The sequence below is a fragment of the Lepisosteus platostomus genome, chromosome 9 (genome assembly GCF_059453375.1).
Source record: "Lepisosteus platostomus isolate fLepPlt1 chromosome 9, fLepPlt1.hap1, whole genome shotgun sequence".
Lineage (NCBI taxonomy): Eukaryota > Metazoa > Chordata > Actinopteri > Semionotiformes > Lepisosteidae > Lepisosteus > Lepisosteus platostomus.
Genome location: NC_142619.1, coordinates 27,630,995 through 27,652,599, shown reverse-complemented (window position 1 = coordinate 27,652,599; position 21,605 = coordinate 27,630,995). Strand labels below are relative to the sequence as shown.

The 21,605-nt window shown below is 38.4% G+C and overlaps 1 protein-coding gene and 1 long non-coding RNA gene across 2 annotated transcripts; both read left to right on the top strand.

Annotated features, from left to right (window-relative positions):
• The first annotated feature begins 49 nt into the window (after positions 1 to 49).
• Positions 50 to 12,968, top strand: tmem19 (transmembrane protein 19). Its single transcript, XM_088644545.1, has 7 exons — positions 50 to 258; positions 2,779 to 2,932; positions 5,445 to 5,558; positions 6,483 to 6,620; positions 6,810 to 7,064; positions 9,424 to 9,633; positions 11,373 to 12,968. Exons 2-7 carry the CDS (start codon positions 2,800 to 2,802, stop codon positions 11,534 to 11,536), a joined length of 1,014 nt encoding a protein of 337 aa, XP_088500671.1. The 5' UTR covers positions 50 to 258; positions 2,779 to 2,799; the 3' UTR covers positions 11,537 to 12,968.
• Positions 12,969 to 13,593: 625 nt separating this feature from the next.
• LOC148654695 (uncharacterized) lies at positions 13,594 to 18,911 on the top strand. The gene is made up of 4 exons (XR_015941117.1): positions 13,594 to 14,588; positions 17,144 to 17,245; positions 18,034 to 18,111; positions 18,674 to 18,911. It is a non-coding gene; the product is annotated as an uncharacterized LOC148654695 (long non-coding RNA).
• The last annotated feature ends 2,694 nt before the right edge of the window (positions 18,912 to 21,605 follow it).

The window sequence follows — 21,605 nt, the reverse complement described above, 5'->3', positions numbered from 1 at the left end:
GATTGCGACAAGTGCATTGTAGCTTTAAGAAACATCTTGACAAGAGCGAACCACTGGGCATCCACAGGAAGTGTAGATATCGTATTTCCGTGCGACAAGTGTAGTTCATTTCTTTATCAACTTTGGTTCCGCAAATAAACTGGGAGTGAAAATATATCCAACACGTATTCGAAATCCAGCGTTTATCAGGCCAAGGCTGAATTTATTCGCAATGAAGATCGCGAGAAAAAGAAAGCGCTATGGCCGTGGCCAGTCCAGGTATATTTCTGTTTCACTTGACATACAGGCCTCGGTATTAATATTACTATTATGGTGACAGTCGCAGCTCTTCTGTGGATGAGCGGTGTTTTTATAACTTAGGTAATTAATGCAAAACGTGAAAGAAGACGTACAATAAACATGCATAGGCGGATTTCTAAGGACCTAAGGATTTCTAAGCGGCCGAATGAATGGGAGATGCCTGCTCCAAAATGCTTGTCGGAGCATGACTATGGATGGCATTAATCTTAATGTAGAAATGCAGATAAAGTGTGTTTGTTATCTCATGTAGTGCTGTATGCCTCATGCTTGAGCAAACACTACCCATTTTCCCTTTAATAAGTGTTGCAGATAAAGCACTAGACAAAACAGTTTGCAATACTCCAGTTCAAGGCGCCATTTAAGTGGTAATTTGTTCTTTCTTAGTCTGAGACCGATGTGGAGGCCGCTTTGGACCAGGTGCTCTTCACCCTTATGGGGGTGTGTGGCGGTATATGTGTCTGCCCCCCACGCTCCCTCAACACCCTTCTTTGCTTTTTGTTCAGTAATGGGTTGCATTTCTGTCGCATTTCAAAATGAAACATTTTAAGAAAGTGTAAACACAATAATTCATTGGTTGTTTCGGACTTACTTTTCTTCTGCTTAGTTAATCGATTTTAATAGACACTCGGGGCACGAATTCCCTCCCTGAAGTTCACTTGTCGCTGCTGCAGTACATGATGTGTTTGACCGCAATAAAAAACGCATCGCTCGTAGCCAAATAGCTTTAATTGTCCAAAAAAGTATAGACTGTTTTGTTTACACTGTAAGTTGAGTTTAAGAAGCTACGTGTCTTTTGTAAGATACTGTATTTGTCACGTGTAAATGGTATAGTTTGTCTGATAGCGAATTACGTGTGTTAAATATGTCAGTGTAAGACTGACAATGGTATCATTGTACCAACGGTATTAAAGCTACAACAGACTCGCAGTACTCTTTCACACGAAATTATTAATGCGGAGAAAGTGATTACTTGATTTGGGGAGTCATGCGATGACGTTGTCCGTGGTAAAGAAATTGAATTGTTACAAAAATGATAAAGAAAGGTTTCTTTGTGTAAACTGGGTGAGGAATACGGGGTTGACATCTCAACAGCACACAACATCAAGAAACAGAATAAATTCAATAAACATGGAAACTGATGATGTGCAATATGAATTTATGATTGTTACTTCTTATTCAGTCATTTTCTTTATGTATATGTAGGAAAATTGTTTTATTGACTGAATTTTGGAAGAATATTAAAGTCTGACTTGCCTTCGATCACAGGGAATCTGTGTTTGAGAACTTGGTGTACCATTTACAGTAGATGAACAGAAGTTGGGCAGTATTACCCAGAGATTGCCAGTTTGAGCTCAGTCACGTCACTAGATGACTGAGGCCAGGGCTCGCCAAGAGGTGGCGCCCAACTGGCTCAGTGCCGACAAGGGTAGTGTAGGGATGCAAGGAGTCACAGCACAGTCCAGTGAAAGTGTGAGATGAGTTTGAATGTGATGAAAACAGCCATTTTTAAAACAATGCTGAAGGAGACACAAAGTGTATTTCTCAAAGTGCCCTTAGAGGGTTGTATAGTCCAGTCATGGTCACCTTATGTTATTACCATGAATGGGGGGTTTGTGAGTGAATGTTCCACTTATGGCCCAATGGCTGTTCCTGATGATGCTATTCCTGAGGTGTCACGAACAACAGCAACTGTCTGTTTAAAATTCTCCCCAGGCCAGAGTCAGAAGTAATGACCCCAGGCCAGAGTCAGATTTGTACAGTAGGATGGGATTAGGTTGTCGGGACTCTCTTAGGTGTTGGCGACAGTTTCCGTTTTTTAAAAAGAGTTTACTTACCATAGATAATTCTAAAGATTATTTTAACTGGTAATAAATCTAATGTGTAAAGCATTGAACAAACCTGGTTAGAATCTGATGTACTCTAATGTTTCTGTGTGTGAAATGTAGTTGCCCATCCCATGTAGAGTAAATAATAGTAGAATGAAAGACAATTCTGATTGATTTATTATTATTGTTTTAATTAAGTCTTATCTATAACAAATGCATTGTGAGCAAGAAGTAACTCACTTTACCAAGAAACCCCCAGCTGTTACTAATTGGATCTAACAGAATGCTGTACCAATACAATTTCTCCTTAATATGTGCCTAGTTGAAAGTTATATGCCGTCAAGTTTATTGTAACTGAATGTCTTTTTTGGAAATGAGTGTTTTTTATGTTCACAGGGGTTTTTTATAGACGGATGATGACTTCATGCAATATAATATTTAAATGGTTCCCTGCGGGCTGTGTGAAAACAAGGCAGGCCTGTCAAGTCTGAGGGCACTCATTTCAATGAGATGGATCCAAAGCCCATTATTGATTGTGTCTCCAAAAAAAACCCTCAATGTTATTTGAAATTGTTCTTGAATCAATGGGTCCAATTAGAGATAGAATACCTGACCCAGATTGTACTAACCCCAGGGTATTTATCTTTTTCAGGTGCTCTTTACAATAATTGCTATGCCCCAGTTTGAAGATGACATCTTGATGAAAGAATATTTCAAAATGATGACTGATATGATAGTTTTGTGTATGACCCTGGCAATCTCTTTGTCATTCTGGATTATTTCCATGACTGCAAGTACATACTACGGTGAGTTTTATTTGTTGAAATACTGACTTGGTGGTGAGTTTCATATGAAGCAAGATACATTTTTAATACATTAAGTTCTGTGCGACCAGGTTCCATTGATAAGCTTTTGTATTTAATATATATTTCTTTATTCTGATATACAGCATTATCCAAGAGTACTGAGGCTGTGAAGTGGGATATTTACTGTGAAATCTATTCTAATAGTAAATTTTCAGAAAAAAAAGACTGATAAGTGCAGCTCCTATGTATTTTGGTGAACTCAGTTCAATTGTACCGTTCAGTCAATTAAACGATGCAGTTCTATGTCAATGTATGTTGGCAATTGACTGACAGGTGTCCCCTGTCAGTCAGGTTCATGTTGTTGAGTACTTAGGCTCATAAAAGAGGCAAGCACATGCTGCCACTCTTGTTTTACTTTGACTTCAGCGTTTGGTGTTAAAAGTCAAAATTAAAAAATGTTAGTTGGTTGGTAAAGATAAAGGGGCAAATTTTATTTTATTTAATATATTAATTTTATATATTTATTTGATATATTATGTATTTTATGTCCAAAATTCAGCAGCCAGAATCCTGACCAGGTCTAGTGCAAGTGTTCACATTACTCCTATTCTGGAGTCCTTGCACTGGCTTCCGGTCAAATTCCGTGTAGATTTTAAAATCCTCATGCTCACCTATAAGGCTCTGCATGGCTTGGCACCTCAGTACCTGTCTGAACTATTATCGCCCTACTCCCCACCTCGCAGCCTTCGCTCTTCTAATTCTGCTCTCCTAACTGTCCCCCAAGCCCATCTACATTGTATGGGTGACAGGGCCTTCTCCTGTTATGCCCCCAAGGTCTGGAACTCTCTGCCAAAGGATATCAGAGAGTCATCTTCTCTAAACTCCTTCAAATCCAGACTCCAAACCCTCTTCTTCAGAAAAGCCTTAACTTAACTGGTTCCATTCTTCACCCCTCTGCTTTTCTTAGTACCACCATCCACAGTCTCCTCTATATATTGTAATTGTGTTTTATTTTGTGTATTCTTCTTATTTATTGTCGTATTCTCTTATTTATTGTTATTGTCATCCTGTAAAGCGCTTCGAGAAGCCACCTTTAAAGGCACTATATAAAATAAAGTTTATTATTATTACTATTATTATTATTATTATTATAATTATTATTATAGATTTTATATTTATTTTATTAAAAAAATCTCAGTCAGAGCCATTGTACAATAGTTAGACTTAACAGAATCAACAATTGGGAATATACTGACGAAGAAATAAACCAATGGTATAATAAACAGTCAGACACGACTGTGTCGGCCAAGATAAACATCTGCAGGTAGTTACAGAAAAATGATCAAAGCTGTCAAGGAAAACTTTAAAACGGTCAGTAGTGAAATCATAACAATATCCAGACAACAGGAGAGAAGCAATTAAAATTCACAGTTCGCAGAAGACTAAGACAACAGAAATGTGAAGCTACACTGCATGATGTAAACCTCTCATCAGCACCAAGAAAAGATAAGACAGATGGGGGGGGAATGCTTGAAGTACAAAGTTTATCCAAGTAACAGTTTTATGTTTTAAGTTTTATGGGCAGATGAAACAAAAATTACAGTCAATGGAAAGGTTAAAGTGTGGAAAGGAAAGGACCTGAGGATGCTGCCTGAATCCTGGTGGAGGGAATGTCATGGCCCTAGTGGTGGCAGCAACAGAATGACTTCTGAAGTTTACAGAAACACTGTCTGCTAATGTCTACTGTCGCCATACGTACTGGGGCAATGCCTCAATAGAAAATCATAGACTGGACAAGTCACTCTCCTCATTCATATCCAGCTGAGTGTGCAAATTATGTGCTAAAGAAAAAAAAATAGAACACTCCCAAGATTAGGGCAAGAACTCGCCGTTTCTATATTTAAATTTAACTAGACATACTAATATTCTGATCACTAATACAATTTCTTGGCTGTAAAGCACAAATAACTGCGTTTGCTGTTTCGGCAGATTGAAAAGCACAGTATGTATATGGGATGCAAGTATTGAAAATATTTCTGGACCATATTGACCAAATAATTTGGCTGATGTTTCTATGTAATATACACTATGCCATGTAGACAGTATAGATTATATTATGATGGAGTGGATAGTGTATATCTTAAACTATTGCGAACTACCAATAAAATGGATGTGAGATGGGAATCAGCCAGTTCAGTTGGTCAGCTGTTTTACAATGTGGATGGTTAATGGCATTTTTCTTGTTCAAACTCTATGTAAAAAACAGAATTTGTTTTGCACCTGATAACATAAAGACATACTATGCATAAGACAGTACAACAGCATTTGTTAATTAATTTTAAACTAAAAAAATAAGTTCACTACAGCTGAGATTGCATATCAATCAGATTTTGTGTAAAAATGATTCATTCTTATGGATTCCTTAAATGTGATACATGTATAAAATGAGCAATCCTGCAAAAACGCAGTACCTCAGAATCTTGACAAAACACTATATTTTTACATTTTCCAGGTACATTGCAGCCTGTCTCTCCATGGCGCTGGCTGTTTTCAATTTTGGTCCCTTTGTGTCTTACCTCACGTGCTCTGAAAAGGAAAAGTCTTGACCATAGTGGAGCTCTGGGAGGTAGAGTATGCTTTTTATTTGGCTGTAGGTTGAAAAGGTGTTTTAAAAGCATCTTTGTTTTAGAGTATAAGGTTACCACAGTTAACGTACAAAACTGCAGTACTTTGCACTTCGTTGTTCATAGAATTTCAGGAGCTGAGACTTAGTTACTTAATGCCACATATAAGAAACCTGTCTGTAGAACGCCCTCTCTAAACATAAATTTTTACTGATGAACCGTATGGTGCTGTCATTCACCACAATATTTTGCATAACTTTTCGTATAACATAAGTATTGTATGTCTTAGGGTTACAAAACTTGTATTCATGCTCAGGCTCTTCTCTGAAGAAGAAAATACCATGCAGTGCATTGTTGCAAAACACAATGCATTGGATTCCTAGGACAATTTTTTTGTGTAAATACACCTTTTGATTCCAGGACTTAAAAAAAAAAGACGGCAGTAGATTCTCTTGTGTGCATAAGATCCAGACCTCATTTTAAACTTTTCTATCAGTTGTTAATTCACGTATCAGAGGTTAGGATTTAGCTATCTTGGAATTGGAAAATGTAAATCGTTCTGTCTCAATATAATAAAGTACATGAAGAAGGGAACTAGTCACCCTTTAATTTAATTTAATTTTTCTGTCTTACTGCAGAAATAATTTGTTCACCCTTCATATTTTATTCTATAAATTATTATCATATGAGTAAAAAAGGGCACAAATACTTTATTATTTGGTTTTGATCCATTTAAGATTTTAAGGTCTGATCCATAGTGCAACACTTAAGTCTTTGTTTCTCTTTGATTCCTGAAAATCATGGGATTCCAAAGCATATTATGGAACTTTTCCACAAGTGAAACATTATTTGAAGTATTGGTTTTGGAAAGGCTGCACTAAAAAAAAATGCTGTAACTTGTTATTCTTTTGTTTTTGTTTTGTCAGCAATGGTAGTTGGATTCATTCTTACCATGGCCAACATGAGCTTCTTCTCTTCTCTGTTGGCATTTTTTGTCACTTCATCCAGACTGACCAAGTGGAAGGGAGAAGTTAAGAAACGTATAGATCCAGAATATAAAGAAGGTAAAAATGATTTCATTTATACAAAAATTAACTTATGGGTGGGGATTGACAGATCTGTTTTATTTTGGTGTTAACCGGCTCAACGTGGAGTATAGCTGGATTATGTCCCTTGTACTGGTGTCCTGGTTATGTTTAGGGTTTATGGAACCCAGAACCCCCATAACAAAGACAGTTATGGTTGTGTTTCAGGTGGCCAGAGGAACTGGGTGCAGGTTTTCTGCAATGGAGGAGTGCCTACAGAGCTGGCCCTGCTGTACATGATTGAGACAGGCCCAGGGGAGATTCCAGTGGACTTTGGGAAGCAGTATAGTGCAACCTGGATGTGTTTAGCTCTCCTGGGGGCCTTGGCATGCAGTGCTGGGGACACCTGGGCATCTGAAGTAGGAACTGTTCTCGGCTCAAGATCACCGAGATTAATCACAACGTGGAAAGAAGTCCCTGTGGGTAGGTATCATTTTTTAATGTTACTTTTATCCGTGGTCTAGGGCCATTGACAAGGATCTTCTGTAAAACAGTATGTACAGTATGCCACACCTGAATCCTATTATTATGTATCGATGAACATAGGACACATGTATTTATCAAATGGTGCAATCATACATAAGTGTCATGTCATTTGCCAAACCGCTTTATACCATGCGGTGTCGCGGGAAGCTGGAGCCTACCCGGCAACGAGCGCAAGGCAGGGTTCATCCTGGAAAGGGCGCCAGTCCATCGCAGGGCAAGTGCAAGCCAATCATACATGGGGACAATTTGGAGGACACAGTAAAGGCCGAGGGAGGAAATTTGGCCCAGACATTGAGATAACTCCCTACTCATATCGAGAAATGCCTGAGGATCTTTAATGACCACTGAGAGTCATCTGAAAGATGGCGCCCACTACAGTAGAGTGTCCCCGCCACTATACTGGGGCATTAGGACCCACACAGACCGCAGTGTGTGTGCCCCCTGCTTTTCCCACTAACACCACTTCCAGCAGCAACCATAGCTTCCCAGAAGGTCTCCTATTCAGGTACTGACCAGGCTCAAACCGGCTTAGCTTCAGTGGGTAGCCAGTTGAGAGCTGCAGGGTGATATGGCTGCTGGCTCATCATACATAACTGTTTAAATAATAACAGTATGGTAGCTCTTTGCATCCAGTGCTTTACGTGTACTAGTAGATTCACATCTCCCACTGAAGTAGCTGTACTCTGCACAGCAGGCCAGATGGAAAGGTGTAATAGCTTCACATGTTAAATTAAGAGAAAAATGTAGGTGTGCTAGATGGAGCAAGCCTGAAGTGGCATTCAGCCATGGGCACCATAGCTAGGATTCATAACGGAATCATATTAAAGATAGATGAACAAGACACTTCCATTTAGAAAATGCTGCATTCCTGCAACCATGCAAAGGTTTTTAAATAATAAGAGTATGGTTGTAGTCCACCACTGTGGTGCAGTGGTTTACATTGCCGCCCCACAGCGCTGGAGCTCCGGGTTCAATTCCAGACCTGGGTTGCCTTTGAAGGCCTTCATCTACTGTAGCACAGCAACATGATGTCCTGTGTGACTATACTGCTGCAGGGATTTGGAGTGTTTGCACCAAAGGAAAGAGGGGCTCTTACTTGTTCCCAAACCACTGCCTGGATTGACACTTTCTGACTCAGTGTCATTGTTCTAAATCCGGATTCATTATTCTGTTAGTAAAATGTCTACAGGCCTTAGATTCCAAACATTTTCAGCTGTTACCTTGTGGTTGACTCAGTAATGGCTGTTTTACACATAAATGGGTACAATTGGTCACTTTTGTGAGACTGTGTCACATCTTTTATTTCACACAGAAAACTTAAAGGACTCCATGGAAGACCTCAAATGATTAAGCAGTGCTGACGCAATCTTCTTGCTTTTCTAAAAAGCATATCCAATTTTCAGGACTTTGTGTCCTATGTAGTGCGCAAGAGACATTTTCTTAGCACGGTGCAAGCATTCTAAGAAAAAGACTGAGGTCAAATATCTAGGAAGAAAGAGTGTGTTTAAGTTATGCAATTTTGTTAAAGCAGGGTTTGGTCACCAAACTGTCTACTCCAAATGTGTGAAACATTGAACCTTTAATGCTGTCATTATGGGGTCATTAAATGGTGAAAATAATAAAACTGCATGTTTATTCTGATTTGTAAGCATTCTAGTGCTTTTAGTCCTTAAAGACATTCAATCATTTTGAGTCTGCATGTCTTGGTGAGTGTCACGGCCCTTTAAAGAGATTGATACATGAAATGTGGGGATGTTAACAGTGAAACCCATGACTGTCTGCTGGTTAGTGTTTTGCGTCTTTTGGCTCAAAGCAGACAGTGAAGTATTTTAATCTTGAAGAAGTGATCTCTGTGTCTTAGAATTTAAAAAGTAACCAAAAATTCTCATTTCATTTTCTGAATGAGTGCCATCTGCCATTTTTTTTAACTGAGCACATAGATTTCTTTTGGTTTATGATTCTTTGCGCTCAGTAGTAAACTGCTGCTCTCCGCAAAATCTTTTTTCATGATCATACAGAAAAGGAAATGGAGCCTCAAGAGATGATATCACTGCACATAAAAATAAGTGACCAAGCTTCTTGGATTCACCTAGGTGTCCAGAAGAGAGCGGATACAAAAAGTTATTCTCCTCATAAAATGCAAACAAGATAAAATGTTGATCGTTAGATGGCAATCTCTGTAATAGATACAAAGGAGAGAGGGGGTGGTGAAGTCTTCTGATTTCTGATATTTCACTTTTTGTATAATTTACAAAGGGGCTAAGAGAACTGTGTGTTTACTGGCTGCTGTCTTCAGGTACAAATGGAGGAGTGTCCCCCATGGGGCTGGTGGCCAGTTTGCTTGGAGGAATGGTGGTGGGCCTGGCATACTTCACCACACAGCTCCTTTTCGTGAAGGATCTGCATCTGGCAGCTCCGCAGTGGCCTATTATAGCCTACGGTGGTGCAGCTGGATTCCTGGGGTCACTGCTGGATTCTTACTTAGGAGCCACGATGCAGTATTCAGGTGAGTCATGGACAACGTCTTGCGAGACGATCTTCCAGCGCCAAGGTCTCTGCGGTGTGTTTCTTTTAATAACCAACCTCTTTCTATTATGAGATGTACCTTTTTGTCTCAAAATATGACACGGAAAAGAAGCGGTTACTTTGAAAAGATAACTGATAAAAACAATGCAGGTTTTTTCTAACGTTTTAGTGAGCAAAGGAATGTTGCTTCTCTGAGTATAGCTGCCACGTCCGGGTTTTTCGTTTGTCAAGCTAATGATCTAGTCATTGTTGTCTTGCAAAGTTGAGCAGGAGAAATGGATCCTAAAACAGTTACCTCCATCATATACCTAAAAGGTGTGAATAAAATATATACAGTATATTTGCTGTGACTGATCCCCTTTGATGGCAGCCAAGGGTAGGGGAGCCTTCACACACTAACCCTCTTGTTAATGGTGACAAGCACCAATGCTGTTATTTTTAACCTGTTAACCTGGGTTTTGTCATTTGTGCACCTTCAGCTCCTTTTGCTGCACCTTACTAATGGAGTGAAAGGAAAGCAGTGAAAAGAAACCTCAGGTCCTATTTTGGCTGCTCCACTCCCATCTTCCTTTGTATCAGCAGGCTTACACAGCAACCACCGAGGCTGCTCTTTTAAGAGTTTTCCCTGCTCTCAGTAACCAGAAAGGTCTAGAAAGGTCTAGGAGTTCCCCACTCCCAGATGACGTGCTCCTAACCTTAAAGATTTTAACCTTCCACTACGAATTAAATGCCTCGCCATGAGATGGGTTTTCCCTGAAGGTCAAACATGAGCAGGCATTTTGCTCAAAACATCCCTGATCTCTCTTCCTCAGAACAGACGTGTCTGTAACATTTCTCAGTCCCCTATGGGATTGCTGCTGAAACTGGCCACCTTCCAGGGTGTCAGACAGGAGACGCCAATCCCCTGATATCCCTGTGCGAAATGTCTGGAGTGTCTCAACACTGCCCTCTAGTGTTGTAGCACCTTACCTGGCACGCCGGATTGAGCTGCCTAGTGCATTCACATGCTTCTCCTTTGCAATATTAGACTGAGAATCCAAAACTGGGCTTATAGAGGCTTTTCAAGACTTAAAAACACTTTCTTGGCATTCAGATTGGACCTGATGGCCACATTTTCACAGGTTGCCGATAACTGGGATGCCCCAAGAGGCAGTGTACAAATGTTAGAACCGTAGGATGGACATTTGTCTGCCAGAGTCTTCTCAGCTCTCGGTAAAACATTGGCTCCTGTGCGTTGTTGAGCAACCACAGACTTGCATAGCCATCTGTGAGCGACTCTTCTCTTCCTCCAGTTGGCACATCCTCTCCTGCAAGGTGCTGTGGAGTTTGCAGTGTCTCAGAAAGTGAATGGTTCTGTAAGGGGTTCTACTCGGATTCTCCTTCTCTGGGTGCAGTATAGCAGTCGTAGCTTGATAACTGATACTTACAGAATAAAGATTTTCCAAAAGAACAGCAAGCAATAGGCAATTTTGGCTATTTATATTATGGAGGTTCTTTATGAATTATTTTGTCCTCAGTTTTCAGTACTCACAGTGAAACAACAGGTCTTTTCTACTCTGTGTTCTTCTCTAACAATACTTCAACACTTTCAGTTTCCTACATATTACATGCAGTACTGTACTGTCCACTCCCAGCAGGAGCACATTCTTTGTAAGGAAACTGTGGAACTCTGTGTCAATGTGATTTGTCTATGTACTAATGAATACACTTGTCTTGCAGGTTATGATGAAAGCATTGGAAAGGTTGTGAACTACGAAACAAATTCTACGAAGCGGATAAGCGGAAAGCCTATTCTGGACAACAATGCTGTGAACCTCTTTTCTTCTATCATCATTGCCCTGATGCTGCCTGGCATTGCATGGGGATTCTGGCCAAGGCCATAGAATTAAAGCAGTCTCCTCAAATCAGCTAGAAATGAATGGATGTGTCTCTAGTCCTCCACTGGACAGTGTCATGATTGTTGCAAAGTAATGGTGTGACGTTAATTTTAAGTATTGAAACATGAAAAATCCAAGTCACTGCTACCAATGTGGAAAAACTATAAAGCACTAGAATATTTTACTACAGAGGTTTGTTTAGAGAGAATTCTGTGAAAGGTAGGATTCTGGTCTGAAATATCCAAGACAAAGTACTACAATCTTCATCTACCCTAGGTAGTCCACTTTAGGAAAGAGAAATTGTATTTTATACTTTTCAGTAGACCATTATAATATATCTGTGTATAGCTCAATCTCTTAAATTGGTAAGTCCTTAATTATTTTATTATAACAGTGAGATAAAAAGTGACTAGTGCTTTTGGCTCAGGTATTTGCAGATCAGTCCTTCTATATAAATATAAAAGTGCATCTCTAAAGGATTTAGTGCGAGCTATTGAACTAATTTCTTTAATTTACCTTTTTTTTTCATTGTGTTACTGCACAATATGTAATTTAATCATACTAGGATTGTTATAACTAACACTTGGATTACATAAATCCAAAAATGATAAACTTTCCTCCCTTTAGCACTGTGTGTTGGTCAAGATGACGTTTTCTAGGAAGAATTAACTAACCAGTAATAAATATCCATGCAAGTTCCTGAATCACAGCAGAAACTGCTGTTATTACTGTGTTGCTTCTGACAGTGCTTAATGAAGTGTTTAGTTTAGACCTTAAAGTTTAATTTAAACATTGTCCTGAACCTCAGTGGTAGGACAAACAAATAATTTCAAGGTAGCGCAGCCATATTCACGTAAATCTATGGAACAGAGTGATTATTTTTTGGGGAAAAAATGACTAAACACAAACATTGCTTGTTTTCACTGTTCTTAAATGCTAGAGAAAAATCTCTTGAAGTTATTATATGCAGTATAAGGACGTTCACTTGCCGAACACTGAAGGCTAACTGAAATGTTTACATGTTATGGGCACCAACCAGCTTGTTCTCCTTTTTGTGAAATAGTTACCTTATTATCCATTTATTCTAACAGTTGTTATAAAGCAGTTATGCTATATTTCAGTTAAATGCATAAAAAGGCCATTTCAGTGACAAAACATTCTGCTGGATTAAATCTACTCATGACTGATAGAGTTTTAAAAGCTTCTTTGTTGCTAACTGTGCTGTTCTTTTTCATATCTAATAGTAAAATCTGTAAATACAGTATGTCATTTACCCCTGCTTTACTGTTTGTGCTAATGTAACATGCATAAAGCTGAACAAAACATTTGTGAGTATTTTAGCTACTGTATAAACTATTTTCATGGTAAAATATCCTGATTTGTGCAACCTTAAGTTGAATTAGATAAATATTTTGATATAAAGTACTTTCAGAATACATTTTTACATTGTGTTTTGCAGAATTAATTTTAATGTGGTTCTACTTTAATGGCAAGTTATAACAAAACATGACGAGTTAATGTGTGATGGTTCTGCTTTAAGGTAGAGAGTTTGCAGGGTTTTATTTACAAGTATATACATGCAATCTAATAAGTATAAACCCATCCGTGCATAGTTTTAAGGATTCTTTATCTTCTAAAACAGGTGATATTATCTTTAATGCAGTTAAATAGAAGTCTTAATGATGAGAATGTTGTTCTTTGTCATGCATTTCCATTTCAGAAAGTACATGGTATTTTAGTTTAAAATGTTTTCAACAAAGTCAAAATAAATTAAATGATGGCACAGTTCTGTTCTATTTTTTTCTTTTCACAGCCAAAAAGGAAGTTCTGTTTAACTTTCTGTACTCAAAGGAAGGTTTGAAGAAAGTAAAAACTTTAATATAAAATGTATAAAGCTTTAATATAAAATTCTTTAAGGTGCTAAACCTGGGTTTCATTGTCCTGTTCTGTTGAATCCAGTGCCTGTTGGTTTTCATTCTAGCTGGACTCTTGCTTGCTTAACTGAACTTAGCCTGGGAACATAAGAAAGTTGAATAAGAATATAGTCCATTTGTCCATCTAGCCTGTTTGGAATTTAGTCCATTTTTAAATTATTTTCTACATCTAAAGCCTTCATTTGGAGTGCATCTATACTAGTACAGTACAATGAAATAGATTGATGGTAGTTTGGAGGTTAGCACTTCTGGGATGCCTTCTGTGTGCAGTGTGTATGTTCTCTCCATGTCCATTGGGGTTTTCTCTGACTGCTCTAGTTTCCTCTTACAATCCAGCAACATGCTGTCTATCTTATGTGGAGTTGCTAAATTGCTCCCAACGTGTGTGTGTATCCCCTTTGATGGACTGTTGTGTCATGGTATGATATTGACCTCCAGTCAATAACCACCAGCACAGGCTGGGTAAACTGCATTATTGTTTTTATTCCTGTACCACAAAGAGTTATCGTTGTCCACTCAATGGAACAAAACCCAAGGAAAAATGTATCAAGGGAAACACACTACAAAAGCGAACGACACAGTTCCCAGTAACAAAAACAAAGTCTCCCCAAAATATATAACGGCATCATTCTCCTATCAGGTATCACGGCGCACTAACCTTTACTGTGTGACTGAAATACAAGTTGACATGTTTATATTGAATAAATAATCAACTACGTTACGATATAGTAAAAATATATATCGGACATTAACCTCACATCGCTCTTCTTAAACCAACATACTAAATTCAAGTGAATTCAATTTGAATAAAGTAACCTGTCAGCAGTTGTTATTTTTTAAATCAGCAAACCAAATACTTTTATTCACTAGGCGTCAAGCCCGAAGCGAAAGACGCTTTTTATCCGTTAATGGAAAAACGGGTTTTTCCCCACCCTTAGGAATCTCAGAAATTCACTGCACTGACATTTCCAGATCTCCGGGGCAGCAGCGCCAATCAAGAAGTTGCATATTCGAAATATGTAACTGAGCGCCGCCTAAAGAAAACATTGAACTGGCGAAAGCAGCTGAGCAGCCCTGCAGAGTGATCAGCGATTAAAGGTTTAGGAGTGGTATAAGCAGTAAAGGTGTGTATTTACTCTTTTAAAATTGCTGTTGAATTTCTTAGAGACATTCTCAAGTTGCTATGTTCCGCTAGTGATCTTCCAATTCTATGTTTATAGAACTGATGTTAATCAGAAACAAACTCAGGTTTGGAATTAAAATGTTATTTTAATCTCATTAGCTATGTGAAGCTACCGACATCTGTTGACGTGCGTCAGAAACCAGAGAATGGATAATGTGAACATCGTGGTGCTTTATAACCTTTAATTTAGCTATATCTAATAACTAGAAATATTTTTAAATTCATTTGAAAGTAGTTTACTTTAATATTTGTACAGTATTTCCTAATCCAAAATAATTTTAAATAGTCGATATTTGTATGTTTCTGATTCCGTAGACATGTTTTTCTTAGGCATAAAATTTAAACTATTCGCAAGCAGACTGGGTAAACACCTGGCCGTGACGTTAAGCTTAGATAAATGCAGTGTTACATGTACAATAGTTAGAAAGAATAGAGAAGGTACTGTAAAGGTTTATTCCGTGCTGAAAAGCAAGAAAAGAGGCAGAAAGTTTCTGAAACGTTCTTTGCCTTTCACGATGGGATACATTTTTACCTGTTCCTTGGCAGGCAACGCATGCTAACGCAGTTACCTACTCGAACTTGTTAGAAGGAATAATAACGTGAGATGGGAAACGCCGAGCCAGCAGAATGGAGTTTATGATTAAGTCTCATTTAGAATAGTGTGTACATTTATGGTCAACATGTTGCAACAATGACTATTTGGAACCAGAGAAGACCAGGTACACTCTGGAACTTAAATGTCCTACACTAGCAGGCTGAAAGAGCCGAAATGTTGTGAACAGAGAATATTATGCGGGCATTGGATTCGGCTATTCAAATTTTCCAAAGGCATTGACAAAGTCAACACAATTGTACTTCTACAGAATCCACTACCCAGAGGTCAGAAACCATAGGAAAGTACATTTAAAGTTTGGAACAATTTAAAAAGTGGCACTTTTTACACAAATAGTTGCAGGGGTCTTGAACAAACTAACCTGCCATATTGTTTAATATGATATTTTGGATTCTTAAAAAAAACAGCAGGATAAGATCCTCAGATAAATAAGCTGCTAGCAACTTAAGTTAGGCCCAAGTTAGTTGGGCCTAATGACCTCATCTCGTTTCTAATTTTTATTCTGTGTATAGCATTAATAAATTTAATCTGCCACTAAATATTCACATTAATTATCCCATCACCTTCATGTGAAAATGACTGTGTTTTTTAAAACCTGAGGGTGTGGTTTTAGGTCTAATTATCACTGTATTACCTCATAAATCAGATGAAATTTAAAGTTGTGATTTTTTGTACACTTTCTTAAACTTATGAGTAGACCAGCATAATTTTTGTTAATTGCTACAGTAGCAAAACAAGGAATACATTCACAAGGTCATCTTCAAAGTGAAAGGGACAGAAAAATATGACAGCTAATAACATCGACGTTTCTTAATGATCTATGTTTATCCTCAGCACATTTCTCAGCGAGATTTCTTATCTTTACATTACAGCTATTAATTTAGTATTGAATTACCAGGCACTGTATTCAACAGCACAACTGTTGAAAAATTACTCTTTAGAACTGAAGTCCTTTGGATTATGTCCACTAGGTGGCACACTGGGCTTGGTAACTTCTAACGATAGGTGGTCTTTTAGAACAACTTTCTTGTAAAAAGCTGCACATGATAAAAAAATGAAATTTGACACACATACAAATGGGACCGCAGGGAACTTGTTTTTGTAGACGACAGCAGTAATCACCAGACTGTGTCAGCGCCACAGGCATTCCCTTGGTTTAATACCCAAGGAGCACATTGTGCAGCTTCTAGTAGGCTCAGGAGAGGTCATATCCTCTGGCTTGTACTGCAGTTGTCCATGCTAATGTGTCCCCTGTGATCCCATTTGATAGTTGTGGAGTTTCAGCCAAGGGTGCGGGCAGTCTGCCTGAGTCCAAAGAAAATTACTGAGAGATTTGTGTAGCCTTTGTAGAGAGGATGGAGAAGAATTCTCGCTAGATGAGTTAGGGTTCGAGCTTTGTTACAGTCTATCATAATTGGGAACATGTAAAAAGAGGGTTGTTCTTGACACATACACTCAGAAAATATGTTGAGAACACAATTTACTGATCCAAATCAAATGTATTTTCTACTTTTTAATGCGTGCGTGTATGCTGCTTGAGATGTATGGGGTTGTGAAGTTTGGTTGTTTCCTGAATTCTTTTGTGACGAGTCAATAACATTATTTAAAACTGAAATTGTGGAACTTTGGAAACTGACATTTGAACGCACGCTCTAATTCATTGCTAGGCTGTGTACACTTTCCCAGATGCAGTTGTTTGAAGTTTTAATTTCATACCACAAGTTCATACCTTCAAAGTTCAAGTTAAAAATCACAAGGCTGTTTAGAATGATTAGAAGATAACAAAGGTAAAAACTGTATAATGGTATAAGAATTCTGTTTAATTTCAGTCATAGACATGAAGCCAAGGAAATCATTCTGAATTTCTGTTTTTCTTCTTTAAGTTTCAGATTGGATATGGGTTCAAAGACAGCATTGCAGGACACTGCCTATCTAAACCAACCTCCAACACCAAGCTTAATCAAACGAAAGAAGATTCAGGAAAAGTATGTTTACATTTTTGTATGCATATTGCAATGAATCTAACCCTTCATCCATTTTCTAACCACTTTATCTGATACAAGATTGCGGAAGGGCCCGGAGCCCATCCCAGCAAGAAACGGGCACAAGGCAGGATACACCCTGGATGGGACACTAATCCATCACAGGGCACACACAGACACACACACTCACACCAGGGCCATTTTCGGAGAAGCTAGTTAGCCTACCAGTATGTCTTTGGACTGTGGGAGGAAACCAGAGCACCTGGAGGACACCCACACAAACATGGGGAGAACATGCAAACTCTGCACAGAACTGAACCCAGGAAGCAGCGCTAACCACCTGTGCCATGCTGCCCTTAACTGAACATATCTGACTCAATGCTATAAAACTGAACAACATTTGTAATGAACTGGGTGAGGTTTTCCAGTGATAAGCACCTCTTCCAGAAAAATATTTGAATGTGAATGAATAGATCGATTGCTTAAAATTATGAAACTCTGTATTATTTTTTTCACCTGTACCTTATGGAATATTTGGGCAACTGTTTTTATTTTGGAAAAAAGTAAAGGTTAATTCTGCTCTGAACAACAAAATACTTTTCAGCCTGGAATTAATCTTGTTCCACTTGAAAGTGTTTTTATTTAGGCTTTTTTACTCTTTGATATGGGTTCTTGCTCTAGTCTGACATTAATTTATTGACTCACATTTGTGACTAGAATCCAATACAGTGTGTGCTCTACAGATTTGTTTGGTCTTTGCCCACACTTGATAACATTTTCATTTCGTTCAGATGTGACATTAAAAGTCCAACAGATGATATGGTGTCTCCTTGCACACGCAAGCTCCTGAAGAAACCCATCAAAGCTGGGTAAGTGATTGGTATATTGAGTATTTAAATCACAATTAGCAAGAACTTAATTTTTTTCATTCCAAAGAAGTTCCAGTGAAGACCTCCTACATTGTATTTATAAAGTATAATAGCATAACTAAATTAATCTGCTTTATACTGCACTTTGTGGTCTCTGTTAAGATATCACAGACCTACTGTACCTTCATATACTGTAGCACCCAAGTCATCGTGGCATCACAGATGATGGTAGAAGGAGACATTATAAAGGAAGTGGTTTAAAGAGGGAAAGTTATATTCATTTTTTTATCTCAGAACAAAGACAGGCAGAAATGCATTTGACAAGAATTGTTAGTTAAGGTTACATTTGTCAAAATGAAATACTGTCTGGAAATCATGCTAAATAAATGAGACTTCAGAACATGATGGAACATGATGGATTTATTTTGTCCAACACATAGCAAGCAGATCAGCTCTTGATGTTATATTCTGACGTGTAAGAATCCTTTGACTATAACCCACTTCAGGGTAATATTATATTGAATGAAGTGTCTAATTATTTCTGCTTTCGTATCCGTTGCAGCAAGCTAGCCGTGCCCAAGTTTACTGAGGAGGATGAAGAGAATGCTCCACCGCAGATAAACAAGGCCTGCCCTGAAAGATGAAGGAAGAGATACCTTCATTTCCTTGTCAAACTGTGTTCAGACTCTGTTTTCTAACATCATGTCAATGATGTTCTTGGCTTGTGAATCATGACTACTACTGTATTTTTTAACATTTTTTAAGTTTGAAATATGTCACTTAAAAGCAAGTAACATTTATTATGAACTGGGTGACTTTTTCTACATACAGTACAAGCACTGTTTCTGTAATAACTGCCTGAAATTCTGCAGCACGTGTTTTTTTTAGTTATTACTAGATTGATTTTTTCATATGTATTTTTTAAATACATGATGGATGGGCAAATCTATAAGAGTTTGTTATTTGAGTTATCCCAAATTCCTATATTTTCATGCCCTTGCTATCACAGATAGACTGGGATATCATAACAGTCCCTTCTACGGGTCAGTGAAACTGTAGACTGTTTAAATGACTGTAGCTGCTCCTCTGTATTGTCTGGTTTTTATTGCACTTGGAATTGTATGCATTTTAGCATCAACTTGTTCGCTTGTTGCACCGAACAGCTGAATCCCACCCAGGGTGCATCCTGACTTGCACCCCTTGCTTGCCAAGACAGGCCCTGGCTCCCCCGTGAGACTGTACTGGATAAAGTGGTTACAAAATGGATGGATGGAGGTTGGAGATGTACTTAAACACAGTACTTAAAAGACAACCTCCTACTTGTTTAGGAACTGAAAAAGAAAATCAAATTAAAGCTATTGTTGGGTCTCTTAAGGCTTCAGTTTTTTAACTGAGTGCAAGAAAATAAAGAGAAAGAAAAACCAGCGGGTGTGTGGGCCTTAAAGTCCAGGATTGTGAACCCCTGCCTTTAGTGGTTGCACACTGGTGTGCACAGGAGTATTCCTTTTACTCCACTGGCTGTTAAAATCAGTCAATTCAAACAATCGATTCAAACTATTGCAGAGTGTTCCTGTGCTCACAAATCTACACTGTCTTGTTGCAGCTCCCACCTGTTTTAGAATTTGTACCTCCCACTAGCCTGCTGGCAGCCATTGTGTTATTCTGAAGTGTCTTGGGACTGCTGCCAGGCTTTGATTAGTACTGTCACGAGGTGATGCTAAAATCCTTGTTTATGGTCCATTCATCATGTCAAGAGTGATTTATAGTAATTCTCTATATTCTGGCCTTAATTCCTTAAAAAGTCAACTGTTATAAAATACTGCTTCTAGGATTATAGGCTGGACAAACTGAGCATGCCTGACCTGTGCTGAAATCTCTACACTGACTCCTTGTTAAATTTGTAACAAATTAGTTAACTGATGTATAAATCATTACAGGGTGGCTCAGTTGTTAGCATTGTTGCAAAGTGATGGGGCCCTAGGTTCAATTCTAGACCTGAGGTCTAGAGTGGAGTTTGGATCTTCTCCCCATGTTCATGTCGATTTCTTCTGGGTGCTCTGGTTTTTCTTTAACAGCCCAAAGACATACTGGTAAGATAATTGTCTCCTGGGAAAACTGCCCCTTCCTTGAGTGTGTGCTTGTGTCTGTGTGCCCAGTGATGGACTGGCATCCTGTCCAGGGTATTATCTTGCCTTGTGCCCATGGCTTGCCAGGATAGGCTCCAGCTCCGCTGCAACCCTGTATTGGATAATGTGGTTAGAAAATGGATGGGTGGATAAATTATTACATCAACTGGCTCCAATCTGTCTGTCCTACTGCCTCTTTAAGGACTGGAATGCCCTCCCAGATAAAATCCAACATGCCGACTCAATATAAGTATTGCTAGTATTAAAGTCCTATTTGTTTTGAGCGAGAAAAGAAAATCTTGGCATGATAGTGTGTTTACATGTGAGGCACTTTGTGAGGTCTGAATAGCACACGAAGGGTGCTGTTCAAGTATAATATTGAGTGAATTTCAAGCTCTTAAGCAGATGATTTTTAAAAAGGCAAACTGTTACACGTGACTTCTGACCTCTTGCCAAAACGAAAACACATAGAAGCAAACATTCTGTCCAATTCTTCATTGTTAGGTCCGAAATGAGACAGAAGGCAACCTCTCAAGATTTAATTTTAAACAGATTGGTTGGATAGATTGTTACAGTGTAATTGTAGCATGATTAGCTAAAACGAAAGTATTACAACTTGACCTCAATAAGCCTATTTTGTGTTCAAATTATCACAGAATTTCCCCCTTTTTTCAAATTTATAGTCTGATCCTTAAGATGCTTTGTGTGAGGAGATTCACAGAAATCTTAGAATTGACTACCTCTCCCCAGACTTAGAATGTAAAGCTTTGACTGAGATTAAATCAATATTACTCATTAGGAGATTCCAATCATTTCACTTAATGAGGGTTTTGTATGTGTCAGGGACCTCTTGTGTTTTTGTCAATAGAAGCTCTTCATCTGCTGCTTGTCTTGTAACTTGCATTTTGTCAATCAGCCAAAGTTTAGACTGAAGGTTTGACTATGAATAAGGTATATGAAGCACAGCTCCACCAAGGCCCCCTCTACCAGAACAACACTAGCAGGATAGCTCCATCAGATTATAAACTGCAAACTGAGTTCTAACCACTATAAACTGAATTCTAACAAAATAGTGTCGGAGTACAAAGAGAAGGACCTTAAGATTTAATATTCAAGTAGTAATGAGCAATTATAATTTTCTGAACAATTTCAGTTAGCATATCGCTGTGCAAAGATATTGTAGATGAATCTATGGAGGTAAATTGCTGGAAAACTAGACTGCAGCAATTTGGAAAAGCCATATTTTGAAATTAGCCAAAGTACTGTTGTTCAGTTCCAGATTTCGTCTCCAAAATGTACAACCCAAAGGTAGATTTTGTTACTTTTATAGATTAATTATAAATAATAATTAAATATTCCCCTCTCAGG